General features: G+C 39.3%; 1 protein-coding gene across 2 annotated transcripts in view; it reads left to right on the top strand.

The window, feature by feature from the left end:
- THSD7B (thrombospondin type 1 domain containing 7B) overlaps positions 1–23,957 on the top strand; it is a 565,817-nt gene extending 541,860 nt beyond the window's left edge. For both annotated transcript variants that reach the window (XM_060776084.2, XM_060776085.2), the window contains 8 exons: positions 4,390–4,535; positions 6,123–6,282; positions 12,195–12,368; positions 13,809–13,904; positions 17,806–17,888; positions 19,166–19,358; positions 20,874–20,961; positions 22,816–23,957. In XM_060776084.2, coding sequence (XP_060632067.2) covers positions 4,390–4,535; positions 6,123–6,282; positions 12,195–12,368; positions 13,809–13,904; positions 17,806–17,888; positions 19,166–19,358; positions 20,874–20,961; positions 22,816–22,897 — 1,022 coding nt within the window. In that variant the 3' untranslated portion in view covers positions 22,898–23,957. The remainder of the gene's footprint in view (positions 1–4,389; positions 4,536–6,122; positions 6,283–12,194; positions 12,369–13,808; positions 13,905–17,805; positions 17,889–19,165; positions 19,359–20,873; positions 20,962–22,815) is intronic.
- The last annotated feature ends 2,466 nt before the right edge of the window (positions 23,958–26,423 follow it).

Genomic DNA, 26,423 nt, shown 5'->3' with positions numbered 1-26,423 from the left:
GGGAGGAGGGGTTGCAGTGATCTTTAGGCAGTCCATCTCTCTGGTCAGATGCACCATTCCACAATCTCCTGCGTTTGAGTGTGTCCACCTGAAGGTGGGAACCCGAGACAGCTTGGGGATTCTGCTTATGTACCGTCCACCCCGCGACTCAGCAGTTTCTCTGCCTGAGTTAGCAGAAGTGGTCTCAAATTCAGCCTTAGTCTCCCGGCAACTTATAGTTCTGGGAGACTTCAACATCTATGCAGAGACCACATTATCAGGTGCTGCTCAGGACTTCATGGTTGCCATGATGACCATGGGGCTGACTGAAATAATATCTGGTCCCATGCATCAGGCAGGCCACACACTTTTCTCTTTTGGGTGAGAGAAAAGAAGCCTAATTCATGCATGTGCAAAGCTTGTTGTCATATAATGTCTACGTTTTATAACAAGCAGTGTTATTACTGTATGTTTGGATTAATTTATGTTTTCATTACTGATAGATATATGTTTGCATCACTAAAGCATGTCAGCTATTCTTAGTTAATCAGCAGCCGCTCATAGAAATGCTTCAGTATTTCCTTAATTAAATTCATTTTTAAGTTCTATCTCTTTCAGCAAAAGTGTAATAAAACCAATGACAAACTAGCATATAGTGGTGCTTTCATGTTCTTCTGCTGTGAGTTAATCAATAAAGATAAGAGAGATCGTAATGAATGATTGCACAAACAGAAATCCTTATTATTAAGCTCATTTCCTCTCCCATAATTAACCATAATAAAAATGATGCCTTGCAGAAGATGTAAATGAAGGTTGTAACTTATTATCTGGGACTGGTTTAACAAACCTTTGTTGCTCTTTTAGGTTAATCATGTTTTTACTTCAAAACACCTCTAATGTGCACTCTAGTAAATACTTCCCTTTCTATGTAATGGACTTCATTAAAAACCTAAAACATGATACAGTGTGGATAGCTACAAAGGTTAATAATTATGCCAGTGCTATGTTTCATAGTAGCAATTACTATAGGTTTTCACCTTGTTTCTCTTTTTTCCCTCTTTCTTTCCTTATTTTTTTCCTCTTCACCATCTTCCTCTTCCTCCCAAATGAAGTTTTAAGTTATTATAACCAAATTACATTTATCGTCACTGAAAAATTGCAAACTCTATAATGACCATTACTGTCCATAACCACTTTTACAATTTCCATTAAGAACCTGTTTATTTTCAGTGAAATATCCCTAACTCAGTGAATAGGAAAAGAAATTAGGTTACCATTTCTGGAATAATAGTGTTGCTGAATGCCATTCATTAAAGTATCAGCAATCTCATTTTGTAATCCTTGACTGCTCCGACAAAGAGGACAGCCTGGAGAAGAAATGTTTTCTCTAACACTATTCCAATTAGGCGGCATCTTGTTATTGTAATGGAAAGGGCCTACTGAATGGTAGCCGCAGAAGACTAGAGAAATTGTTAAATAGGCAGGCTTTCTGTCTCTATCAAGTTGAGCAGCCCATGGCTGATCTCATTAAGTGAGGAAGTGGGCAGAACTGCAGTGGGCATAGACAGGGCACATCCAATTACAGTCAACAGGCACTGAACGTTAATATGCTCCAATTAGTACAGTGGCTTTGCTTCATGTGCTTCCCCATTACTGGAGAAGGGTATATCTTGTGAGCCCAGAACACATAGAAGTGTTGTCACTGCCTTAAAACACATGAGACCATTTCTGAGCTAAGGAGGCTTGAGTGCCATTGAGCATCCTCAAAGTGCTAAACACACTTGAATGTCATTGATTAACGCTGGAGTATTGGCAGTGGGATTTTGCTTATGACTACAGCTACCAGCATATTTGATGACTGATTCTATTGTCTGTGAATGATGGGAAATGTTGTCAAACACCTGTAGAAAGTACACACTGGGGAAAATCACTCCACAAAAAACATTTGATTGCACTTCTACAATTAGAATTGGGCTTCCTTTCCCTCATACCTAAGAGTTTCCTATGCTCTTTTGGGTGAGAGAAAAGAAGCCTAATTCATGCATGTGCAAAGCATGATGTCACATAGTACCTGTCCCTGGATATGCTGCTAGTGGTACCGGTGTTTGTTTTCTGGGAATTTTAGGAAAAAAAAGTTCCCAAATCCTGTGTACAAGTGAGACTCCAACTACATAATATAGGGAGCCATGTGGATATAACCTGCTGAAACTACCTCAAAACATATAGTTAAATAACTTGTGATCTATCATCAAAGAAGAGAGGTTCTTAGGAATTCAGAATATCTTCAAAGAATGTGGGAGGCAGCCATGGGATTAGCAAAGAAATGCTTCCAGCAAGCAACACTTGATTTTTATTCCTGTATAGCAGAAGGTAGGACTGGATGGCCCCGGGGATGGCCTCTTTCAGCCAGAATTCATGGATGAGTGAAATGTTCTGAAACTTGATGGGCTAACTTTAATAAGGGTGTACCATAATTGTAGCAAGTTCCATGCCAATTGCTCTAACAATGGGGAGAAAGCAGTTCCTGAAGTTTCCCAATTGGCACAATTATTTAATGAAAAGTAACAAACAAAAAAAAATTAGCTAACTCGTTATAGTTATGATACAGACTCTGTCCAATTTTGTAAACACTTTAGAAACTATTTTCCCCCCGCTCCCTAATTTCGTAATGAGTATTGAAACATTTTTTTTCATTGATTGCACAGGCCTAGTATTTATTAATCTTTGTGTACAAATATGCAGTGTCTAAAAAGAAATCATTCAGAACACACACAGGTAGGCACACCCACAAAGATTTGTATGGTATAGTTTTCGCAGTAAATCAGCATGCATGTGGGGAAGCAGCAGGGATGCATTTCTGCTGCTGCAACAGAAAGCATTGTCAAGTGTGTAACTACAGAGTGTTTCCAAAAAAAATAGGACTGATTTCAAATCACTATATCTTTTCAACCATGAACTGCCCATGATTGAAACCCGTACCACTTGAAAAGGTGGAGCATACAGTTTCAAATGATTACTGCTAGATGCCTCTCCCAGTGCACAAACAGTCCTAGCTCAGTCATTTGCAAAATGGTAGCCCCACAACTTAAGGTCTAATGAGATATTTTCCATTTGCAGAGGTATTTTTTAGATTTGTTTCTGGCTCAAAATGAGTAGTAAAACTTGAAAACGTGATATCTCATTAAACTGTTTATAGCTTTTTGTGTAATTGTAAAACGTTGCCATTGTGATCTATACTGCTTTGAAACTGGGTCCTTCAGTTGAAAACACCCAATACTTTGTGCAGTTCTGTGGTCTGTCACACATTCTTTCTGCATGTAGGGATTGTGTGCATCTATTTAGTACTAGCATTTTCAGAACTACAGCTGCTGAAGCAGAGTATGGGAACAAGGAGCACGGAATTCTTAATGCAGTGATGCCACGTGACTGTGGTTTTTTCCACCATTCGTTGTCCAAACAGGATAGTTCTTTCATGCATTAGCACATAATGTGTCATTAGGATCTACTATTCATTTTGAAACTCCTCTATTGAGCTATAGTAGTGAGCAAACATTCTTCTGATGCCAGCTGCTATTTTTCTGAGAAAAATGGTAGAAAGCACTTTGAAAATCCCCGATTACCAGAGAACATAGTTTAATGCTGCTCATGTGTCTCCCACATCACTTGTCTCAGAACATGTTCTTTCATTATTCTTCCACCATTTGAGCACCTATCGTACTGATTACTGAAAGATGTCTTTGGAGGTAGTTATTATTGCAATTATGGATTAATTCTGTATGCAGCAACAAAACTGCAGAAACCATAGCCTTTTGAGAACCAAAACAAGGGAAAGGGGAGACACGAACAGAGAAGCTGGAAAAACAGGAAATGAAAAGGGGAGTAGAGTACTCACAAAAGCAAGAAATAAAAGGCAGCATGCTTTTGCAGGAATATGAATCTGTGGCAGATTCTTTGAGGTACTGGTCCATACTGAAAATCTAAGGAGTTCATAATTGATTGGGTACAGTACACCTGAGAACTGCATATTGGAAGAGCAGGGAACCTTTCAATTTGAGGGCAAACTTCATTTTTAAGGACCACTTAGAGTTCACATAACAATGATGGGTGGGGCCAAAATTTTAAAAGTTAAGTCTTAATGTGCCAGCTTCTTTTTAGTTTAAAGCTCTTACAGCCAGTAATCTAAACCATAGTAGAAACGTATTATTCTTTTGAAATGATGGAGAAGAATCTTCCAAAAGCTGGACTATCGAGTAATGACCCCATAAGGGAATTGTGCAAAGCCCAAAGGGCTCCACTGGTAATGGGGCATATTAGAACTGTCTCTTACCAAAAGTTCACAAGCACTTGAGAGTAAACATAACAACACTGGGTGTAAATATATATATAAGACCAATTTATCTTCTTTTTCAGGCCAGATGCTACGTACCAGATCTGTAATTATGCCAGCCCAAGGAGAAGGAAGACCATGTCCAGCTGAACTCACCCAAGACAAGAACTGTGTCATAAAACCCTGCTACAGCTGGGTCCTTGGAGAGTGGTCCCCATGCAAAGTTGAGGTATCTCTTGTACAGTGACTTATAGAGCAACATCTTTGTATTGTGGGCATCAGATGAACTTGGTTTGTTAGTCACGTATTGCTGAATGATGAGGTTGTTTAATATGTGTTTTAAAAGTTACACAGCAATGTTATTTTAATATTATTGGAAACAAGGAGGGGAAATCTGTGTCTTATCACTGTGAATTCATCATACATGCAAGTAAGCAGCTGATTAAAAAGTAATTTAATGGCAAAGGTCAATGGAATGTACACTTCTAATAGCACTCAGATGAGTGCCATAGATCTTTTTTACAGCCTCAAATCTAGATCAAAGCATGATTTAATTTCAGAGAATTCTGCCACCTAGGAAATTGACTTTTGCACTAAGAACACTATGTAGCCTGTCACAGTACATCGAGGGGCCTTGAAACAGTATAGTTTAAAGCTGTTCAATGAAGTGCTGACTATGACTTTTCTCCTTTGGGGTGATTACTTTTTTTAATGGTCTGAAAATGTAAACGCTGGCATGAATTGGTAGCATCAAATACATTTACCTTTGCTTTGTCAGCACTGGCAGACTGTGTGCCCTCTCCATCTTCATGCTGCATTCTGCTTGCTTAGATTTGCCATAGACAGGTTTTCTACTCCTCCCTGTATCTCTCATAGATCATGCTTCATCTAAAACATTGCATCCATTATCAATCATTAACCTTTGACTTGTTTCGATTCTCCACACTCATTTTTATTCACTTGGGATATGGAGAAGATGGAATCTTTTTAGCTTTCCCTGCGTCAGATAAATGGTACTACACCTGGAACAAAATGTGACAGGGATGAAGACGGGGCATGTGTCATACATGGACATGTGTATATTGCATTCTGTATGAACACAATTACAGAGTTCTCTGAGAAATGAACAAACTACTGCCTATCCAGACTTAAACCCTGTTGTTAGTCTGGGCTAGAGTAAAACCTAGAGTAAAATTAAATCAATGGGGTTTGTCTGTCTTGACTTACCATTCAACATTTGTAAAATAGTTCTAAACTCGGCTGAATTATCAGGATGCCAGCAATGGTCTTATTATAAATGGCTAAACGTTTAATGCAGACTTCAAGAGTGATTAAAATTCAATGCAGGCTTCAAGAGTGATTAAAAAACCTCTGTCCTTCTCTTTGCCATGGCCAGAGGTGCACTTTTAAAAATTATGACAGACCAGGATAGCTTTGCATTCTTTTATGACAACATCGGTTCTGCAAGACTGGGCGCAAATAAAGGATGTAGGAAAGACCTCATCCATCTTTTTACCACTTCAAGCATGCAAGGACACAATTTGTCTTGTTGACAACCGTCATCATCATCATCATGTGTATTCTTCCCTATCTCCTGGAGGGGACTCAGGGCAGATTCCAACAACACATGTCAAACATTCAGTGCCATAGTACATTCATAAATACAAGTACAAATAACAAAGATCCTAAAATAAACCAACATCTAAGACAAAACTGAGTGACTTCCAGCAGAAAAGATCTGTATGGTCTACTTAGCATTTATTATTAATGAAATAAGAACTATTTTTGTATCATAAACCTTTATTACTTCTCTTAGGGTGGACAGTGTGGAGATGGAATCCAAGTACGGAACCTCACGTGTATGGTACATGATGGCTCTTTATCAGCAGCATCTAAGCAAGTAGAAAGCGCATTATGTGGAGAGCTTCCTTCTAAAAACAGTGCCCTGCATCTCCCATGTTCTGTGCCTTGCCCAGGTAAACTGCTTGGAGAACTTTGTTTTCTCATTTCTGCTATTGGTAGCTTCTATATCTATTGAGTAAGATTTCTTGGAGAGCTCCCTTAAAGCCTGAATTAAAACCTAGTGTGGGATTATTGGACTTCTGATATAGTAACTACGACCTGATGCCGCTCCCTGCCCCTGAATAGTTATGTTCTCCACAGTGAGCATGTTCCTGTAATTTTACTTGTATATTGTTTCTTAAGCCAATAAATGTTAGCTTTCTTCTTCAACTGAAAGCCACATGAAATTTGGCTGGAAATTACATTCTTGCTATCAGCATTTAAGTGCAAGTGGAGAACCTAAAGCTTATAGACCACATGCTGCCCTCAGTCTTATTCTTTGTGAGGCCCAGCATAAATGAGAGGAGAAACTTCACAGAGGTGGTACAGTACAGAAAGAAAGGGGTGGGTTCAGCTGGCAGAATGGTAGGGAGAGAGAAGGGCTATTGTGATACAGAGGGAAAAAGAGTGAAGTGAAGAAGAAGAACTTTATTTTTCTACCCTGCCTCCATCTCCCCGAAGGGACTCGAGACGGCTTACATGGGACCAAGCCCAAGGCAACATTCAATTAAAAACAGTACAATAACAAGTTAAAATAACATAAAACAGCATAAACAATAATAAGCAAAAATCAAAAGCTACAGCAGACTAATTTTGGAGAGGGAGAGGAGGTCACTATGCAAACTGGTTAAAGAATAGGGTGATTCAATAGGTGGATAGAAATGTATAGTAGCATAGGAAATAGCATGGAAACAGAGCAATTAAACGGAATTGTTTAACTTAAAAATATAGTAATGTAATATAGGAATTCACATTCAGGTCATGATGCAGGTCATCTGTCACAGGAGTCGTCAGTCGAATGTACAACAAAACAGCCACATCTTTAATTCCTTATGGAATGTGGGTAGGGAGGGTACCAGCCTAATTTCTCTGGGGAGGGAGTTCCAGAGACGAGGGGCCACCACTGAGAATTCCCTTCCTCTCATCCCCACGATCCGTGCCTGAGACGGTGATGGGAGTGAGAGAAGAGCATCCCCAGAAGATCTTAAGGACTGTGTTAGCTCATAGGGGAGAATGCGGTCACGAAGATAGGCAGGTCCTGAACCGTTTAGAGCTTTTTGGGTAATAACCTGCACCTTGAATTATTGGTAGCCAAGTGGAGCTGTTTAAACAGAGGGGTTGACCGCTCCCTATAACTTGCACCAGTTAACAATCTGCTGCAACACAAAGGCACTTTAAATATTCATAAACTGGTTGAAAATATATTTATGTCTGTTCAGAAATGCTAATGAGCAGCATTCTGAACTAATGAGAATTTTTGTGATGTGGCAATTATTCTGCACAAAATTGAGACATTGTTATTTTCTACAGAAAACAGCATAAATTGTTGCTTCCTGTGCATAAAATGCTATAATTGGGGGCTTATTCTATACCAAATTCAAACATGGCTATTTAACTTTCTGCATGGAAACATTATTTTCTGCACATAAAATGTGTCATTTGCAGAAAATGCTGTTTTGTTTGCAAAACAGCCATGTGTGAATTTTGAGCAGAAGTCCTAATTTGCAAATAGGATTTCAACTTCTGTAGTTTGCAAATACTTTCTTACAGTGTGAATACAATTGTTGCTTCCTTCTAGAAGAAGCTTGGCAAAGAATTACATCTCTCAGCACAAGCAAAAATAGAAGAAGAATGAAAGGAGAGGTGGAGAGGAATGGAGTAGCACAGGGACAGAAATAAGAGAAATGTACGAGAAAATTGGAACACAAACTTTACTGTAATTTATGGTTCTGGACACAATTAAATGTGGCTCTGTCCACCATCATCTCCAGTCCCCAATCAACTTTTCCAGTGGATCACTGGCTTTTCATAAGTAGTAAAATCCCTACCTTTGCTTTCAGTCAAAGTAAATCTCCTTGGTTCTGCATGTTACCGTTTTGTCGTAGATATATGCACATTTATAGCAAACTATAAAACCTTTCTAAATTAGATCTCTGTTGTATTAGGAAAGACCATATAAATCCTGATAGAATCCTGATGCAGGCTAATAGGAAACTTAAAATTTAAGGACAGCAACCAGACTGAAGTTCTTAAGAACTTCTTAACTCCAGTCTTTTGCAGTAGCAACATTTCCTTTTGTAGGAGTAACCCCAGAAGATTTCCCCAGGGGGCTCTTGTTCAATCCACTCGCTCTTGCCCTTTAGGGTGATATCTAAGAGTTTTTCATGTGTTTCCCTTCCTATTCTATACATATAAGAAACCGCCAGAAGAAATTGTTTAGAGTTTTGGGGTGTAATGCCTTCATTTAAGTGAATGACTCTTAGGTCTATTACACCTTTCCACATCAGTCCAAGGAGACTATCTCAGTTCTAAACTAGTTTCTGTCATCAGTGATAGGCTGGATGAAGGAAAATTGAAACTTAATCCAGACAGGACAGAAGTGTTCCTAGTCAGTCAAAACACAGAACAAGGAATAGGGATTTAGCCTGTTAGGTTAGTTTTACATTAATCCTGAAGATGGAGGAGTGCAGCTTGGCCATATTCCTGGAATCAGCTTTGGACACACTTTTCACATTTAAAGCTTGTATGCCTGTTGTATGCCTGTTGTGCCCATTCTTTGAGACACTGAATGTGGCTAAAGTGGTCCATGCTTTACACCCCATTTGGACTAATGTGCTCTACATGTGCTTGCATTTGAAGAGTGTCTGAAAACTTCACCTAGTAGAAATTTTTGCAGTCAGAGAGTTAATTGGGGCAGGTTACAGAGACTAGTACTGCCCTGTTACAGCAGCTAAACTGCCTCCAGTTTTTCGGGCTATAGAGCCATGTTCTAGAGGCATTTCTTCTGATGTTTCGCCTGCATCTATGGCAAGCATCCTCAGAGGTAGTGAGGGAGACTATCTCAGTTCTAAACTAGTTTCTGTCATCAGTGATAGGCTGGATGAAGGAAAATTGAAACTTAATCCAGACAGGACAGAAGTGTTCCTGGTCAGTCAAAACACAGAACAAGGAATAGGGATTTAGCCTGTTAGGTTAGTTTTACATTAATCCTGAAGATTAATGTAACAGGCAAGCATCCTCACTACCTCTGAGGATGCTTGCCATAGATGCAGGCGAAACGTCAGGAGAAATGCCTCTAGAACATGGCTCTATAGCCCAAAAAACCCCACAAGAACCTAGTGATTCCAGCCATGAAAGCCTTCGACAATACAGTGCCTCCAGTTTGTTTCTGAGCACAATGCAAAATGCAGCTTGTATCCAGGATGTTTGGAAAACTTTATTTCCTTGGCTCTGGGGTTAGCCAGAGGCCCTATTCTCAGCCCCATCACCATCAACATGTGAAGACATGTGAAAGGAGCTTCTTGGTGGTTGACTCAAGTTTCTGAACCCCCTCTCCAAAAGAAAACACCAGAATGCCTCCTCCTTGTTATCTGTTGCTTAGCAGGCAGAAGCTTTTTTATTATTATTATTTTGACATCATTTAATACAGAAAATATTTTAACAGGGTCTTATTATTGTGATTGCATTTTATTAAGCGCAGATCTGAACCATTTAATGCTATGATGAAATTCTATTTTAATATTATTTTAAGCCAGTTCCTTCCTCTGAAATGTTCCTTCTTCTGAAATGTATCTGATATTCATTGGCAGTCCCACATCCAAATACTAACCAGAGCTGATCCTAGTTAGCTAAAAAAAATCAGATGGGATCTGGTGCCTTTATTTTATATTGGGGGGGGGGGGAGAGAGAGAGAAAGAACAAACTACATTGGGATGTGTTGTTGTTCATTCGTTCAGTCGTCTCCGACTCTTCGTGACCTCATGGACCAGCCCACGCCAGAGCTCCCTGTCGGCTGTCACCACCCCCAGCTCCTTCAAGATCAGTCCAGTCACTTCAAGGATGCCATCCATCCATCTTGCCCTTGGTCGGCCCCTCTTCCTTTTGCCTTTCACTTTCCCCAGCATAATTGTCTTCTCTAGGCTTTTCTGTCTCCTCATGATGTGGCCAAAGTACTTCAACTTTGTCTCTAGTATCCTTCCCTCCAATGAGCAGTGGGGCTTTATTTCCTGGAGGATGGACTGGTTGGATCTTCTCGCAGTCCAAGGCACTCTCAGAACTTTCCTCCAACACCACAGTTCAAAAGCATCTATCTTCCTTCGCTCAGCCTTCCCTAAGGTCCAGCTCTCACATCCGTAGGTGACTACAGGGAATACCATGGCTTTGACTAGGCGGATCTTTGTTGCCAGTGTGATGTCTCTACTCTTTACGATTTTATCGAGACTGGACATTGCTCTCCTCCCAAGAAGTAAGCGTCTTCTGATTTCCTGGCCACAGTCTGCATCTGCAGTAATCTTTGCGCCTAGAAATACAAAGTCTGTCACGGAATCCACATTTTCTCCCTCTATTTTCCAGTTGTCAATCCTTCTTGTTGCCATAATCTTGGTTTTTTTTTATGTTTAGCTGCAACCCAGCTTTTGCGTTTTCTTCTTTCACCTTGATTAGAAGGCTCCTCGGCCATCAGAGTGGTGTCATCTGCATATCTGAGGTTGTTAATGTTTCTTCCAGCAATTTTCACCCCAGCTTTGCATTCATCACATTTGGATGTAGCTGGCATTAATAGTTACATGTTCATCATACACCTAAAATAATAATTGTCAATCTATGTTGAATAGCAGAAATAAGAATATTTCACAGAATGAGCAACACAATATTAAATGTTATACCCTGGACAACTATGGGATGTATATCTGTAACTCATGGTACTGTTGTTTGAAGGAGATTTGCTCCCTAGGCAACCATCAAGGCCAAATAAGGATTGGAATATAAGTGAGAAGGCATTTTCCCAGTTGTTTAGAGATTTTGGTACTAATGAAATCTTAAATCTGCCCCACTAGCAATAGGCAGCCAATGTAGTTACCTTAGTAGAGGTTTGTGCTATAAGTTGGTTTACTTCATTTAGCAGATCTACCAGCTAAAGTTTCTAGACCAGTTTTAGATGCAATTTCAGACCTTGGGGGCATTGCTTAGATTATTCTAGGTACTGCAATCCACAAACATCACTTTTCTGAGCCTCAGAGGAGCATCACATAAGAAAAAAAAAGAACAAAACAGTCCCTGTCCTCTTGTGCTATAAAACTCAGAATGGAAAACGTAATGGGGGGAAGAAGGTAAATAAGGAAACATAGTTTTCCATTCTTAATGCTTTGTATTTCTCATAATGATCCGATGCAATGTTTAGAACGGAATGGCATGGTTTGTTTGTCTTATCATGACTGGCTGGCATGGTAGCAGTTTAGTAAGCACAAGAGCAAAGATTGCTCTCGTTACGTGTTCCTCTGAATGCTAGGTGATTAGTAGTGGTGACAAAATAGTGATAACATCACGAATGTTTACTGCTTATGATGTTGCTGTTAATACCAGATCCTAAGCCCTGAAACCATTACTTTGTTCTTAGCAGACTTAATTGCCAATGGATGACCCAGGTTTGCACCCCTGAAGCTGTTAGTAAAAATACTATAATGAGATTGAGCTCTTACTTGATTTTATTGGAATGCAGGCATAAGTGCTTTGTTTAGTAAAGTCTTTGCTTTCTGAATGGTAGAGCAGGGTATCCTGACCCATATTTTCGCTTTTTGCTTTGCCACTTCTACCAAAACCCCACACTCCATGTTAGGAGGAAAATAGGCAAAACAGAGTGCAAGGTGTAAATTCATGGGAGAGATACTTGCAATAAGATGGCAGCTCGGTCAAGGATATGTGTTTCCTACTACAAGGGTGGACTAGGGAGCCCTTGGAGTCTTCTAACTTTTTGACTAAGATGAATTTAAGAACATAACTCTCCTAAACCATAATTCATTAAATTTCCCATCTTTTTTCTTGTTTATAGGTGATTGTCACTTGACAGAATGGTCGGAATGGAGCCCCTGTGAATTGACATGCATAGACGGCAGGAGTTTTGAGACAAAGGGTCGACAATCTAGGTCAAGAACATTTATAATTCAGTCTTTTGAAAACCAAGACAGCTGCCCTGAACAAGAGGTGGAGACTCGGCCTTGCTCTGGTAGGGAATAGTTAAAGCTCAGCCCTTCATATCTCAGGATCACAAAGAAAAGTTGACTGACATATTGTTATATGAATGTTGTGATATATTTGTTCTAGAAACAATTCATAAGGCAATGGTGAGACAAACATATGAAAATAGTGAGGAAAACATATGAATCCAAGACCAAGATTTTATACATTGTGGTGTATTGGTTCAGTCATTCAATTCATATCCCCGGATTCAGTGGGATCTTTTCTTCCATCACTGTTTAACTGGTTGTGCAGTGCCTTGCTACACACCTAACCTCCCCATTGACCAAATCCAAAGGGTGAGAGACAGGGCCGTAGCCAGAAAAAAATTTCGGGGGGGGTGTGTGAAATTTTCGGGGGGGGGGTTGAAATTTTCACCGGGGGGGGGTTGAAACCTGTTTCCTAGCTCACACTGAAGCAAAGAGCACAGCAGGGGGCAGAGCAGCCTTCAATAGCCTGCAGCTCCGCCCCTGTCAACCACCTCCACCAAGTCTGGCCTCCTTTATTTATTTATTTATTTATTTATTTATTATTTGAACTTATATGCCACCACTCCCCTGGGGCTCGGAGTGGCTTACAAGAACAGGCTAAAATCTAACACAATTTAAAAACAATTTAAAACAATTTGAAAACAGCAATATCAAAGATCAAAGGCCTGTCGAAACAGCTATGTCTTACATGCCCTGCGGAAAGCTGATAAGTCCTGCAAGGCACGGACGTCAGGTGGCAGAGTATTCCAGAGTGATGGTGCCACTGCTGTAAAGGCTCTGCATCTGGTTGCTGTTAGACGCAAGGTCTTGACATTGGGAATTTCCAACAAATCTTAGTCCTCAGAACGGAAGAATCTCTGGGGTTGGTAGGCGTGAAGCGGTCCCTCAGGTACATCGACCCCAGACCATGCAAGGCTTTAAAGGTGAGTATCATCACCTTTAATGAGAGCATTCAACCCCCCCCCCCCCCAACTTGGTTGCTTCACTACATCGGCTATTGCTGCAAGTAATGACAGTGTGAATAAATTGTCAACATTTGCTTGAGATAGTGCTTGCAGTTCTGGAGGGACTCTTAATTTTTTGCATCTCATAGAGGGATTTGCATCTCATAGGGATTTGGTTAACCAGTTAAAATTCATGAGTAAACCAGGTTTTTTAAAAAAATCTGAAACATTTCAGGGGGGGGGGGTTGAACCCCTAACCCCCCCCCCCCCTCGCTTCAGGCCTGGTGAGAGATAATGCTGTAGGTGTATTTGTGGAACACTTGGCTTCCCTAGAGTTTGCATTTATATAACCCCTAGAGAAAGCATAACCAATTCCTCTTTTCATGCTTTGGTATGCTTTGGCTCTTAACCAACTTCTAATTTCTTCTGAAAGAAAAGTGTGTTGCATTGCAAAGTAAATATAAACTGATCATTGTTGCTTCATTTGGATTATAGGCGGAAAGTGTTATAATTATGTCTGGAAAACTAGTCTTTGGCAAGATAATGAACGCACAGCATGGTGCCAGCGATCAGATGGGGTGAACGTCACAGGTAGGTGTTTCTCCAAGTCTGCTCTATCGAAATGGAGTAGAAAATCCTGCTGAGTTATAAGACTGTTTGAGAAGGGAAAACAGGAAAAAGAAACAATTCCCTCGTGTTCTGTTGTTTTGCTGGGCTATATCAGAATCCTTTCACTCTACACATATATAGCATTATGATTCCATTTAAATTGTCATACTATCATCCTATGGAATCCGAGGATTTGGAGTTTATGGGGAGGATTTAGAATCCTCAGTGAGAAAGCTCCTCTGTGTTTCCTGACCAAACTACAAACCCCAGGATTCTTTAAGAGGCAACCATGACAGTAAAAATAGACAATAAAAACAAAATTAGTAATAATAATTTTATTTCTTACTCGCCTCTTCTCACGGCTTGAGGTAGATTACAACATTGCTAAAAGACATAATCAAAACACATAATAATTTTAAAAAGACTCAGTAGAATACACATATTAAAACATATTTCCATAAAACACACAAACAAAAGTTAGACATATAATCGAAGTTTAAAATTAATCATTTAAACTGCCTGGGTAGGGCTGCCAGAAGACAGAGGTCTTCACTTGTGTCTTAAATTCTGACAGCTAATCTAATTGTTGGAGTTCTATCAGCAGGTCATTCCACAGTCATGGGGTGGCCAATGAAAAAGGTTGTCTGGATGATGTTTGCCACTTGGGTCCTGGCAGGCTGGAGCAGACACCCCCCCCCCCCCAAATAGGACCTTAATGTTCAAGGCAGATTGAATGGGAGGAGGTGATCCTGTGGGTAAATTGGGCCCAAACCATGTAGGTCTTTAAATGTCAATACCAACAGCTTATACTTTGCCTGGAAACTAATTGGCAGAAAATTGAGTGACTTTAAGATAGGGGTGATATGCTCACTCCTGGATGTTCCTGTAACCAATCTGGCTGCTGTAATTTGAACCTACTGTAGTTTCCGGACTTGGTACAAAGATAGCCTAATGTAAAGCGCATTGCAGAAGCCTGATCTTGAGTTTACCAGCACATGCACTACCATCTTAAAGTCCTCCAAATCTAGGAAGGGGTGCAGTTGGAGTATCAGCCGAAGCTGATAGTAAGCACTCCTGACTGTCTCATCTACCTAGGCTGACGTTTGGAGAGATTGATCTGGGAGCACTGCCAAGCTGCGAACACAGTCTTTCAAGAGCAGTATAATCCCATCCAAGACCGATTGACACATCTACATCCCTACTCCCCAGATTAGGACCCTCTATTTTGTCTGGATTCAGTTTCAATTTGTTTAATACCATAACTGCATAGTGTGAAAGAGACTTTGGCACTGTCCTGGATTAAGGCTGAACTCATCGAGTCAATGATTCCGTCTGGGGCAAGCCATTGGATTTAAGCCAGGGTGCCGAACCTTTCTCCATTAATCAAAGAGAGAGAAAAGCTTTTGAGTTTTCATGAAAACATAAAATGAAAGACCTGCATAATAGCTACATACTCGTAGCTTGGCTGAAAGGGGGGGGGGGGTGTCTTAGAATGTTGTTTTCTAAAAATATTTGGGGAAGGAGGTATATCAGAATCTTCCAACCAAACTCTGGGAAATATTTCCAAAAATTAACTTTTTGGATTTCTGCTATAAGTATCCGAACATAGCCAGGGGGAGAAAAGGGAGACAGGTATTTTCATATCTGCAGTGTTTGCCAATAAAATGTCAGCACTTCCTTCAGTATATTGAGGTCAATGACATCTAACCATATGCTTCAGATAAGAGGTTTGCATAGCAGATGCATGTGGTGCATGTTGGCACATACTAAGATTTTCTTTGTCCTCCTTTTCCTGAATGCTGCCATATGTCTTGAACAGAGTTTGGAAAAATTACTTTCCTAGGGAGGATCATGGGAATTCTAGTTTCAACCAATGTTTTCTGAGCTCTGTAGTTGTGCAGCCTCAGCAGTGTGATCAAAGAAGTCCATAATGTACACAAAAGGTAATTTTGCTTTGGGGCTCTAACTTACAAGGGAGTCAGGCACACAAAGGTTTAAAAGAAAATAATGCCTTTGTCAACTGCCATGAGCTCACTGGATTTTTTTTTAAAGGCTTACTTTTGGAGGGCAACAGAAAAACTGAAAAGAGAAACTTTTATTTCCATGCATCACTTATTTTTCAGCTGAAATGTGTTTTTAATGGTCATGGAGTTGAACTTCTAAGAACTGTAATATAACATCAGTATCTTTTCATTGTCTTTTCTATAAAGCTATGTGTTTGTGTTTTGTTTTTTTTTTAAAAAAAATAGAAGTTCATGAATTCCTACTTATAAATAAGGATGGGACAATTATCTTACTTTTGGGGTTTCCCTTCCTAAGAGAAAGAAAAGTCAATTGAACTGTGTGCGTTTTTGAGGGAAAGGGAAGTATTCTTCTTAACATCCTGAGTGGGTGACATAGTATGGGGTGTAGATTGAAGATGCCTCAAGAATCTCATGGTCTCCCCAACCCTCTGCTCACATTCCAGGAACATTTTTGTGATTTTCTGGAAGTTTGACAGCCTCATAACAAAATATAACCCCAGAACACACAAACATAAAAACCAAAGCACAAGTTGACCACCTTCTTTCTTTCTTTTTTTTCCCTTTTTAAGAACAGTAATGGCCTCCAGACCATTTAGTGTTTTGAAATTCTGCCATAAGGTCTGGGGACCTGATATAAAGGTGTACTGAAATGTGATATAGACTGATAGCATGCTATAACTACACCAACTCCTTGAGATGTTAGAGCAGACCATGATGACATATGCCATAGTTACATCCAGTTTGCATTACTGTAATGTACTGTATGTGAAGCTGCTATGGAAACTACAGCTGGCCCAAAAAGCTGTAAAACGATTGTTAATCATGGCTGGCTACAGAGATCACAAACCTCCTTTGTTGCAACTGCTCCACTGGCTGCCAACATTTCTGGACACAATTCAAAGTCCTGGCTGTAACCTACAAATCTCTATATGGCTCAGATCTAGGTTATTTGAAGGACCAAATTTTCTGAGGAGCCTCTTCTCTCTATCTCACCATCCACAAAGCTACAGCTAGTTGGAATATAGGAGAGAATCTTCTGTGATATAGATCTCTCCCACAGAAATTACACTAGCACCCCCCTTAGTATTTTTCCATGGGCAAGTAAAGACTCTTTGTTTTGAACTGAGAAAGAGGTGTGCTATAAATAAATATGAGAATGATAATCAAACAAGTGAAAAAAAGTTAGCATGGTAGCAGCTGTAATTATGGTGCTTTTAAAGTAGATGAAGAAATCTGGACTTTTCTGCATTCATTGCATAAACAAGTTGTTGAAGAGTTGTTTCACACAACAATGTATTAAAGGAAACATATTAGGAACAATAATAGTCCTCCTTTTCACCCCTAAAATGGATTGTGTAATTTCTTGGGTTAATTTGCTTATCTCTATCCAAAAAAGTCTGTTATCTGTATGCTTTCAAATCCTGCTTTATCACATTCATATTTTACCATGAATATTGCATGCTTTTTGACTTCTGATGATCCCAAAATGAACTTATCATAGGGGTTTCTTGCACAATTTGTTCAGAGGGGGATTGGCTTTGCCTTCCTCTGAAGCAGAGAGAGGCTGTACCACACTGGCTCTACCTGTGGATATACACTCCAACATGTGGATATACACACCAAAATATACAGCTAACATTTTTGAAGAGATGTCAGGTATAAAGGTATTTATCAGTCTGCAGAACAGATGTCTTTTAGAAAACCCAACCTGAATTTGGGAGTCGGGAGAAGTTATATGGATTCCATGCCCCTTTCTGCAGGCCACAGCAGTGTTGCTATATAGCAAAGAAACCTGAAGACATTCCTGACTCATTTTGAAATATATCTTTGATAATATTTCTTGACAACTGTTTTTACAGGAGGCTGTTCCATTCGGATGCAGCCAGCCACAACCAGGCATTGCAACCCAGCCTGTAGGAAGCCCTTCTCTTACTGCACACAGGTAATCCAGAGATTGCAATGTACACGGTCAGGATTAATACTTTTGGCAGCCAATAAATTATCTTTAGATTTATTTATTTTTTTTAAAAAAAGCTTTCTAACACAGAAGAGACGTTGTTTGGTATGTACAGAACACCTCCTGGCGGGAAGTTGTAGTAACTGATTTGTAGCACAATGCTTAGAAGAGGACCACAGGAAAGTTTCTGACTTATGGCTACCCTAATGGACCAATCACAATGTTTTCTTGGCAAGATTTCTTGTCATTGCCTTTCCCTAAGGTTGTTCCTTTGGCTGAGAGGGGATTGAAATCCTGGTCTCCAAAGTCCTAGTTCTACACTGAATTCTCGACACCTCGTTGGCTCTCAAAAATACTTTGCAGAGCATGGCATTTGTGTGCAGAATTGAGAATTAAGTTTGAGTTTACTAATCTAAGTTAACAGGGCTCCTTGTTTATAGCCCATTCAGGCAAGATGGTTTATGGAAATGGAATCAAATCCATAAACTCAAAGGGATTTCCTCTGTCCAAATCTCTGTTTGCGAGATAGGAGAGGGTGTGTCCTTTTGCTTCCTAAACTGTGTTAACCTGATTAAACCTCACGTTAAACAAAGTGGAAGAGTCCTGCACTTTGGGGGTAATCTGAACTACTTCACTATTTGCACAGGCTGAAACCACCATCCTCTTTTTCCTGCATCTGGCAGCTCAGGGAAGAAGGAATTGATTGAGCCTGTGAAAATGCATGCGCACACAAACACACACAACTGCCACAATGGATGGCCATGGAGCTCTGGAGAGCTCCTGGTCATCACTGGGCACTTTTGCAGACATCAGCAAAGGGGCAGGGAGAAGGAGGGGGGGGGGTGCAATAATGAAATGATACTCATAAGCAACAAAAACTTTAATTTAATTTGTAAACATATATTGTCAGTCATTCTGATGCAGGCTTTTCAAAACAGATTAGTCTTCAATTGTTTTTGCTGTAATACATTTATCAAAGTGAAAAAAGAAAGAGCATCCATTGTGAAAATCATGTGGATTAGAACATCCCCAAATTACCAGGGTTTTTTCTTGTTGGTTTTTCTAATTTGTTTTTACAATATTGACAGTCAATATGGGCAGTCAGTCCTAAATCCTGGGAACAGATTGGGATTTAAATCTAAACAAATAAACCACTTGGTATTGACGAGTGGAAATTCAGTAACTGCTCAACAGAACATCTTTTGTGTTGAGTTTCTACAGAGCGAACTGACTTCATTGTTTTATGTTTTCATGTTACCTAGACTGGTGTCTGTGGCTGTGAGAGAGGCTATACAGAGATAATGAGATCAAACGGTTTCCTGGATTACTGCATGAAGATACCTGGTCTAGAAGACAAGAAAGCTGATGTTAAAACGAATGCACCAAAACATAAACCTGTCAACTCAAAAATGCATGACATTTTCAAAGGATGGTCAATTCAACCTTTTAACCAAGGTCAAAGGACTTTTAAAAAAATAATTAAACATGTGGGGCACTTTAAAAAACCAGAAAAATTAAGTCTGTACTGAATGGATCAGACATTGCTGTGCTAGGAACTGCAGAGAGACCTCAGTATCCATTGAAGTTTGGTTTCAGGACTCTCCATGGATACCAAAATCTGTGTATTCTCAAGTCCCATTGTACAAAATGGTGTAGTAAAATCACAGTTCTTACATAAAATAGTGAACAACTCAAACAAGTGCTGTAGAGAGCCTGAGGATCTGTGAAGTGGCAGGAGGCTATAACTGTGTATACCTACACATCGGAATGCGGCAGAAATCAATTTTGACTTTTAGATTAGTTGGTTAAATCCATGAATACAGAAGCAATGGATATGTAGGGCCAACTGTATACATAAATCAATTTCCAACATAAGTAATAGAACTGTGAAGTTGTGCAAAAAACATAAGTGTGTGCAATGATCTAGATTCTGTTTCGCAATGCATCATCCAACTGCAGTTTTCAGTCAGTACATCAGATATCCAGATAGACACATTTGTCTTTTATAGAAGAGACTGCCGTGAAATAAGGAAAGGAACCAGTCTTAAGGGTCAATTAACAGGATGATACATTCTGAATATGTACAATTTTAATTATAGAGTTCCAAATATCTTTCTATATATCTTCATTGTTTTGTTGCCAGTCCACAAGACATACCTGGTAGAATAAGATTTCAGATTCTGATGGTGCTGTGTTTATGAAACTATCCTTTCTTCCAACACATGAGCACAATTGTGCGAGCTGACAGTGATAATCATCATTGGCTAGGTAGACAGGATGATTTGGTATAGTTTCCTGCGCTTACTTAACAAGTAGTTGCTGCTGACAGTATTTATTATGTCTAACATGTTGCTCCAGGGAAATGGAATGCACTGTCATAACCATAGACCAAAATATGGCTGTGTGCTTATCTCTGATCTGCATGCAGAAGGGTTTTTTTTCATGTGGAGATTGGTTTTTGTATATAGCACCAACCAACACTGACCAAGAGAAAGCATGGCGAAGACATGCAGTGACCTTTCGACGGGCTTCATTCATGTTTTCTCTGTCTATGGATACTGATCAACTGAATCTGGTCTCTAAATCAGCAAGTTGTAAATTACATGAGCACAGCAGATAGCATCCAGCAGCTAGCTACAAAGTGGAATCTGCCTTTGGTTATTCACATCACTGAAATATATTTTTCATATAAATCTGTGAGAGCAATATTCCCAAATGAACAAAAGTCAAAATGAAAATTCCCTTCTCTGTAACTTTGCACTAACTTTGATTTGTGGGCAGTTGAGTATAGTGCTTGAATTTCTGTCTCCAGAGAATGAGAAATAAGTATTGCATCTCTTGAACAATACCTTGGCTTGTATATATTGTTTCTTTTTATATTAGTATAGTACATGGCTATTATGGTATACAAAATCATTGAAAGTTACATTTTTTTCTGGGTTTTTTCTTTTCTTTTCTTATCTGTCCCAGATGGAAGATTGAAAATTTGGGTCTATGGAGTATCAGCTGGTGGGTTTCTCATTCTAGTTTCCCTGATTTTCACCTCATATCTTGTTTGGTATGTATCCCATATTGCTGTTCCTTTCTTTCCTTTCTATTATTTGCAGATAGCCACCTCAGTTTTAGATATACACATTGGTAAGAAAGGTGTAGGCTGACATCCTTTATGGCAGCTATGCATGACCTAGAGTTATACACACATTACTATTATGTATTCCTGTGCCCCACATAGCCCCTAGTTTAAGGACTATGTAGGGATAGTGAAAGTGGCCCAATGCCCAATTAGTGTTACCAGGCAGCAGAAGCTGCAATTGACAGGGGTCTGTTTTCCTGTTAATTAGGAAACAACTGGGTGACATGCCTGCCCATCCATCACATGAGCAATCTCTAGCACAAGGAGGAATTACAACAGGGGTCCTGTTTCTATCTGCTGCACCAGAGATTCCTGATGGGATGGAGTGGAAATGGCAGTCAGCTGCTTCATGAGTGAAAGGGAAGCAAAGCCCAGTCTATCCCAGTGCCTGCTTCCCTGTCAGTGGGGACTGGATATGGGTTGGGATGGGGTTCACTGTGTAGCTCTGTAAGTACTGTGCTAACATATGTATCTCACACACAGGATGATGGCTGGAATTGTTCAAATTAAATCAACGTAATCAGTTTCATTAATTTCAATCAACTTGTAAAGACAACATTTCAGTTAATTCTTCTCCACTAAAAACAATTAGGAAGCAATGTGGCATCTCAAAAGATTTTATTATATGATATTTAAAAACATTTTCATTCAATCATGTTAGATTTTTTTTCTTAGTCTGAAGAAATGACAGAATATCCAGCTAGAAATGTGTTTGATACTCTTGCCTCAGCAGTGCTTATGCTGAAGAGATAGGTCCGATTTTAGATGCAGTAGTGTTTTCTTCTTTTAGTTATGAAAAGTATTGCAGTGGCAAGAGGAAAAAGAGTTTCTGAAAGACAAGATAATGGCTGGAATTATGAGTGAACTTTACGAACATGCAAGCATTGCAGTTATGGTGCTACGCAGTGAATTCTACCCCACTTAACTGGTAGCAGCCACTGCAGTTGACGGGAGTCTGTTCTTCTGTTTCTCAGGAAGCAGCTGGTTTGTGTCTCCACTCATTCCCAGGAGCAATCTTCATTGTGACAGGCAAAAATAAGGCCCCTGCCACAATTCCCCCTTGTGAGAGAGATCATTTCTGCAAGGGGAGTATGAATGACAGTGACCTGCTTCCTGAATGACAGGGAAACAAATGTCCATTGATTGCAGTGGCAGCTTCCTCATAAATGGAGATTGGCAGACTTTCATGGTCCTTTTATAGCTCATAAACTAGGAGCTATGTAGCAACCATGAATCATAATAGTCACACATATGTAACTGCTGGCTACACATTTGTAACTGCCACACAAGATTTTGACCACCATTTCTAATGCTTTTTGATTATGAGTAAGTAGTAGATTTATTGTCTTCAAAGTTGTTACAGGAACTTGTTTCTCCAGTATATTATCCCTTCTTTTGGATTGTTACTATAGCAATGATGTTTTCCTTCAGCAATAGATGCCTTTTAATGAACTTGTCTATCTCAGAATTTGGAGGTATATCCATAGAGTTGTAGTCAGACTCTTTTTGATAAAAATTAGTACATTGCAATAATGTAATTTTTAGCTATGTAATTTAATAATTTAAATTGCAGATTTGGAAATGGTCTAATGCACAAAAAATGAGTACCTTCAAAGTTCTATTGATTTTAGAATTTCTTGAAAAATCAAGAGCTTAGTTCTTCCATTGAATCAATAGTGCTTATACTTGACTAGATCTACAGTCCTTTTTTATTATGAAGTTAACATTCATAATTCCCTAACATGCTTTCAAACAATGTTTTTCTTTCTTTTTTTTTAGTAAAAAACCAAAACAACAACAACCTGTTCCTCCTCAACAGAAGTGTTTGACTTTAGCCTACGACGGAGATGTTGACATGTAACCAAGAAAGAAATCCAAATGTAGACATCAACTGCCTTAATTGCTTCTCTCCCCTGCTTAAAAAAAAATCTCAGTTAAAGTATTATATCAAACTTTCTTTTTGGAAGAAACGGATACAAGTGGGCAGAGTACAACTAACAAACTTCATTTTGCCTCTTAGTTTATCTAAAAGCTGATGTTAAAGAACCTTCTATATCGTTGAGAACCCTTTCCCAGACAGAACCTCAGAAATACATTTCTTCCTGTTGATAAATGGGAATAAGAAGAAACAAATACTTCTACAGTCTTCTACTGATTTTTACCTTTAAAAGCATGACAATCCTGTGGGAAAAATGGTGACATTTTCTTTGAAGGACAGATTGGACACTGCATCTTTACGCACTATATTAGTGCAGTCTTCTTTATTCTTCACCACTTTCAACAATAAGTTTTCTAGTGTTTACCTTTGAGTTGTATTTGGAACTATTAAAGCTGGCTCGTATGTTTTCCAAAAATATCTGGATTTGCCTTGGTTTTCAAAGTTACCATTCTTCATAGATGGGAACATGATTTTAATTCCGTCAGAGCTGGGTAACAAACATTATTACGTTTTTGTGGTATAATAAGATCCAGATGGCTTTCTAACTGTGCAGGGTTATTTTTGTTTTGTTTTTTAAAGAACAAGGTGGACAAAAATTTTGATGACTAAGGAAATGATGAGTGCTCAAAGATATATTTTAAATTACTATTAAGCCATTTAGATACATTTTTAACCATTGAAAACTGTAATTATGTTTCTTTACTATGAATTCTGCTTTTGTAATTTAAATTTTCTTATCTGGAATATTTGTAAATTCTTTTTTTAAAGTTATTCTCTGACCTTATTTATTATACATCCAACATACACATACGAACTGTTTGTAGAAGGTCTTGCTTTTTAAAAAAGTTTCCAAGTCTACATTCTGAACATCTTGAAGAAGATTAGTGTTTGTAATAGTATGTGTTGCAAGTAAGAAAGTGCCATCTTGTGGTATTGACATGTATTTATACACAAATAAAAAGCTAAAGAATGTGGGAATGTTGATCCAGCTATGCTGCAATCTCTGTCAAAAACAGCAACAAATTTTACTTGAATTGGATACCTGAACCTGTAGGCAATTGCGAACTCTGTATTTTGACTGTATGGGGGCCTGAAGTATACGATAGATTTGTACTGGAGGAACTGTAGAGCCCACAAACACTTCAGCCACCCTCCAAAATACTTTTTGGAGCATTGGCGAGTGGAACTGTAGATATTGATTTGTGGATAAGGGGCCATACTATAAAAACACCATAGATAGATTAATCACATCAATGTATTTGGGAAAGAATTGAAATGGGGCTCAGAGAATAGTCAGTTATTACAACCAGATCACTAAGTCAAAATACGTATTGGGGGAAGAAGGTCTTTACTGAAAATACATTTTTCATACAAAAACAGTCCACCTAATTTTATACCTTCCTTATCTGCCTTCAGCAGTTTGGTCATTAAAATTAGAAAAATATGGAAATAGCTATAGATGCAGCTACATTGTGGAATTCATGCATTTTGACACCACTTTAACTACCAGGGTTGCATGCTCCAATTTGCTTTTGGTGTGAGAGAATCAGCTATCTACAAAGACATTGCTGAGGAGACACCCGGATCCTGCAGGAAGGCTTCTCTCGTGCCCCCTGTTTGTTTGGTTCCAGTGACATCTCTGGCCCATCCTCTGTTCAAATATAAATCAGCACACCAATGCCTTAAATCAATAAATAGCTTTCTAAGATCTACTTGCAGAAATACCTCCGCAAGCAAGAGTTCAAAAGTGGTAGGCTAAAACCCAGAACCACAATCCATGCTGATATTGGATGAGAGACTCCCTTCTGGGAATACAGAAGATGGGCCATTTGAAAGGCATTGAACGGACTGTGCTCTGGCACCATGAGATGCAGAACCAACCTTCAGAAATGGGGCCACAAAGTGGAGTCCACGACATGTGAATATGGAGAAGAGCAAGCCATAGACCACTTACTACAATGCAGTCTGAGCCCTGCCACATGCACCATGGAGGGCCTTCTCACAGCGACACCAGAGGCACTCCAAGTGGCCAGCTTCCGGTCAAAGGACAATTAGTATAATGCCAAGTTTTTAATTTTATAACTGTACCTCCAACTCGCTTCTGACATGATAAATAGAAAATAACTGCCAGGGATCGATGCTATAGTCTTAGTTTTACAACGTAGTAGCTTTACAAAGCCTTTAGCTTTCTCTACCAAAGAGTGCTCGTGCCCGACCAAGCAACAAATCCCTAACAAAATACCATTTAGCCATGGCAGTTAATGTGGTTTCAAAATTCTCTGTGATAAAAGTAATTTCATGACTTATTTGTTGAAAGCCAAAAGATAAAATAAAAAAGATTCAAGAAGGAGATATTTCCCAATTAGGATATCATATTAACATATTGGAAGCAGAAGTGTCAGTTTTCCACTCATTCGTTCTGTAGGGAAAAAGGGGCAGGAAAGCCGATGGCCATTCCCCTCACCCACGTAAGTGAATGGTAAATTGAGTGGCCGGCCTAATCTTAACTTTTTTTTCAGTTTTAAATCTTATGCAACATTGATTGCTCTGATAAAATCTGAATGAAATTTGGCATAACCTAAGCTTGAAAGATAATAAATTATTTCCTCCTGTCCATAGTGGGCCCATGGGAAGACCATTAACCAAAGTGTGTGTGTGTGGGGGGGGGGGGGGGGGTGGGGAGAGAGAGACTGGCCCATTTCTGGTTAGCACAAGTATTGTTAATATTTAACTGAGTTCCACTAGACTGGCATGAACTTTTCCAGAATGTAATTTTAGTTCTGTTTAGGAGTGAAAGAAGGAATTATTTTAAAAGTGATGTCATTTCTAGTCTAAACTGCAAAGCCATATATTAGATATATTAAAAAGAAACCCTGATGTACTGTATATATTACAGTTATTTCCCATCAGAATGGTTTAAGCTTCTGCAAAGCAGAATATTTTATTTTCAAAGCAGTTAGGGTTCTAGTGAAGGCTGGGCTTTTTCATTAAACAGAATGAGTCGCCTGCCTCAGGAAACATGATGCTGGAGAACAGCAGAAAGGGGCTGGAAATCAGCACTCTATGAACAGATTATCTGCTGCCCATTTATACATTGGAGGACGCTGCCCTCTTGCGGGTTCTGGAGTAAGCCAGGTTGATTTTGTTCATACTGTAAATAAGGTCCTTTCTCTTAGTCAACAAATTATCTTGATCTCTTTTAGGCTATACCTGATAAAGATTGAAAAATGTTTGCTGATTTCTTGGCTTTCCAACATGGAGAAAATGCAGTCACGAAGATGATCACCATGGGGGGGGGGGGGGGATTTGTGTAATTTTTGTCTGCATAAAAGTGTTTTGTGAAATTATTTTGAACAGGATTACATGCAGGGAGTTTTATGTTGTCGAAGGCTTTCATGGTCGGAATCACTGGGTTGCTGAGAGTTTCCCAGGCTGTATGGTCATGTTG

Source organism: Anolis sagrei, chromosome 1 (assembly GCF_037176765.1).
Source record: "Anolis sagrei isolate rAnoSag1 chromosome 1, rAnoSag1.mat, whole genome shotgun sequence".
NCBI classification, from domain to species: Eukaryota; Metazoa; Chordata; class Lepidosauria; order Squamata; family Dactyloidae; genus Anolis; species Anolis sagrei.
This window is presented reverse-complemented; position numbering and strand designations above follow the sequence as displayed.